Source organism: Malurus melanocephalus, unplaced genomic scaffold (assembly GCF_030028575.1).
Source record: "Malurus melanocephalus ecotype Western Australia unplaced genomic scaffold, MMel_1.1 scaffold_623, whole genome shotgun sequence".
In the NCBI taxonomy this organism is placed as follows: Eukaryota; Metazoa; Chordata; class Aves; order Passeriformes; family Maluridae; genus Malurus; species Malurus melanocephalus.
The window spans coordinates 86,452-88,702 of record NW_026623855.1 but is presented as its reverse complement, the minus strand read 5'-3'; the positions used below and the strand labels follow the sequence as shown (position 1 = coordinate 88,702).

Below are 2,251 nucleotides of genomic sequence, written 5' to 3'. Positions count from 1 at the left end.
CCAATGGCGAGAGGGCTTACAGTGAAGGCAGCCAATCGCGAGGGGGCTTGCAGTGAGGACGTCAGCGCGCGCCCGGGGCCGCGGTGCACTGTGGGATGCTGGAGGCCTCGCGTCGGGGCAGGAAGGAAGGGGGGGGTGTCATGGCGACGAATATCGAGGAGATCCTTCGGTCCTTTGTGGTTAGCAAATTCCGGGAGATCCAGGAGGAGCAGCAGCAGCAGCACGGAGGGTAACGAGGCGGTGGGGAGCGGCGGGGAAGGGCGCGGGGCGGAGAGAGACGGGACGCGGCCTGAGGGTCGTGTCGGCGGCAACATGGCGGGGCCGGAGGGGTCGCGGCCGTGCGGACGCCCTGAGGAAGACACGGTGCCGGGGGCGAGAGAGGACGATGGGGGGACGCGTCCCCCTGCTATGCCCCGGTTTCGGTGCTGCTGTCGCGTCGGGGCGGGCGCCTATATGGTTTGTCGGATTTACGGCCAAATTTGCCGGATCTCTGTCGTAAGACAAGAGAAACCTGGGAAAAGCTGGAGGAGAGCGAGTTGTGGATGTTTACTTTGTGGAGGGAACCCCTACAAGGTCCTACGAGCACGGGGGATGTGGCACATTCCAGAATGTGTTTTTTTCTTCCTTGCGCTTCAGCTTCAGCAGTTACAGAGTGTCCGAGCTGAATTAGTRAAAATTAATCCAAAGGTAGATGTTTCCCTCAGAGCACGGCTTCCGCAGGAGGCTGGARTATTGGTCTAAAGGGCTGGATTTAATATATGTGTGTGTATGTCAAAAAAATGTTCAAAAAAGGCTCAAAATCGCATGCATTAAGTTGATTTTTATTTTTGGTTAGTGCAAAGGTGGAAGGCCAGCCAAATGGTGACACGATCCCAGCTGAGCAAGCTGGGCCTTCTGAAGCCTCTGGAGCTGCTGGGAGTTGTCAAAGTGATCAGATAGTGCAGAAAATAGAGGAAGTGCTCTCCGGAGCCCTCGGGACAGAGCTGCAGTGCAACCCAGGTAATAAACTCCCTCTGGCAAATCTGTTCTTGGTAAGAAGKTTGTGCCTGTGCCTAAAACTGAATCCGTTTTATGGAGATAAAAACTTCTGGAATCTGCTTCTCTGCCAAGTTGTGTGTTCGTTGTGAACTGGTTAGATATTTTTTCTGCTGTGATTTTACTTGCAGAGATGGACAGAGAAATACATAATTTAAAAWTTGAGTTGGTTGTTATATGAAAGCGTGGCTTATTGTGGTGAAAAGTTGTTTTTTGTTTTTTTCTTKTTAATGCTAAAACAGATAAATCATATATGTACATATATACGTATGTATAAATTGTGCTTTATTTCGTATATAGCTACTTCAGGGTCACTGAACAGTTCTTAGTACTGAAACTGGTAATGATTAGAAGCAGTTTCTGCTTTGGGTTCGTTTTCAAGATTATTTCTAAAAAAAACTTATTAGAATTCAGATCTGTGATGAAGTGTCCTGTCAAAAGATGATTTGCTGTTTTAAAAATAACTTAGTTTTAAAGTGTAGGTACTGACATTGCAGCCTTGCCAAGGTTAAGGAATTTTGATGTGTCARTCTCAGAATTTGAATAAATGACTAGATTTTTTTATACCAAAAAGTCACATCTGAGTGTCCCCTCTCATGGGACTGGTCCTTGCTGTAAAATGTCTGGGTCTGGAGGGTTGGTGAAGTGATGAAAGCTGTAATTACCACATTTTTGAGAGTTGAGGTACAGGTGACTGCAGTATGCTGGGTGAGTACAGTTCCAGAGGCAGTACAGAAAATTGTTAATTTCAGAGATTCAGTTTGAAGGAGTTAGGGATTGCTTTGGATTTTATTGCTCAGTGGTTTGTGTAACTCGAGCATTTTCAGGTTTTTAATTTGTGCTGTATGAGCAGCACTTTAGGCTGACTTGGCAGGGTTTKGGTGGGTTTTTGGTTGGTTGGTGGGGTTTTTATTTGTGTTTTAGTTTGTTTAGTTTGGTGGTGTGATTTTTACTTTTGTTTGTTTAATTTTTGTTTTGTACTTTTCTGGGTGACTGGGGCAAGGTCGCATTGTAATATATAAGTGAGACCTGTTACCTTGGAAGTGTAAAACTTACCTGTGGCAAACATTTCCACTGTCCATATCTGAAAAGGAATTGGACAAGAGAGATTATCTGATTATCTGAATGATATTAATTATCTTTGTAGGAAAGTTTATTTCATTGAATCACAGAATATGCTTTGAGTTGTAAGTGACCCACTGGGATCATCCAGCTC

At 45.5% G+C, this 2,251-nt stretch overlaps 1 protein-coding gene across 2 annotated transcripts in view; it reads left to right on the top strand.

Annotated features, from left to right (window-relative positions):
* The first annotated feature begins 93 nt into the window (after nucleotides 1–93).
* The window catches only part of SON (SON DNA and RNA binding protein), a 35,862-nt gene continuing 33,704 nt past the window's right edge, over nucleotides 94–2,251 (top strand). For both annotated transcript variants that reach the window (XM_057383321.1, XM_057383322.1), the window contains exons 1-2: nucleotides 94–229; nucleotides 836–999. In XM_057383321.1, the coding sequence (XP_057239304.1) occupies nucleotides 96–229; nucleotides 836–999 (298 nt within the window). In that variant the 5' untranslated portion in view covers nucleotides 94–95. The remainder of the gene's footprint in view (nucleotides 230–835; nucleotides 1,000–2,251) is intronic.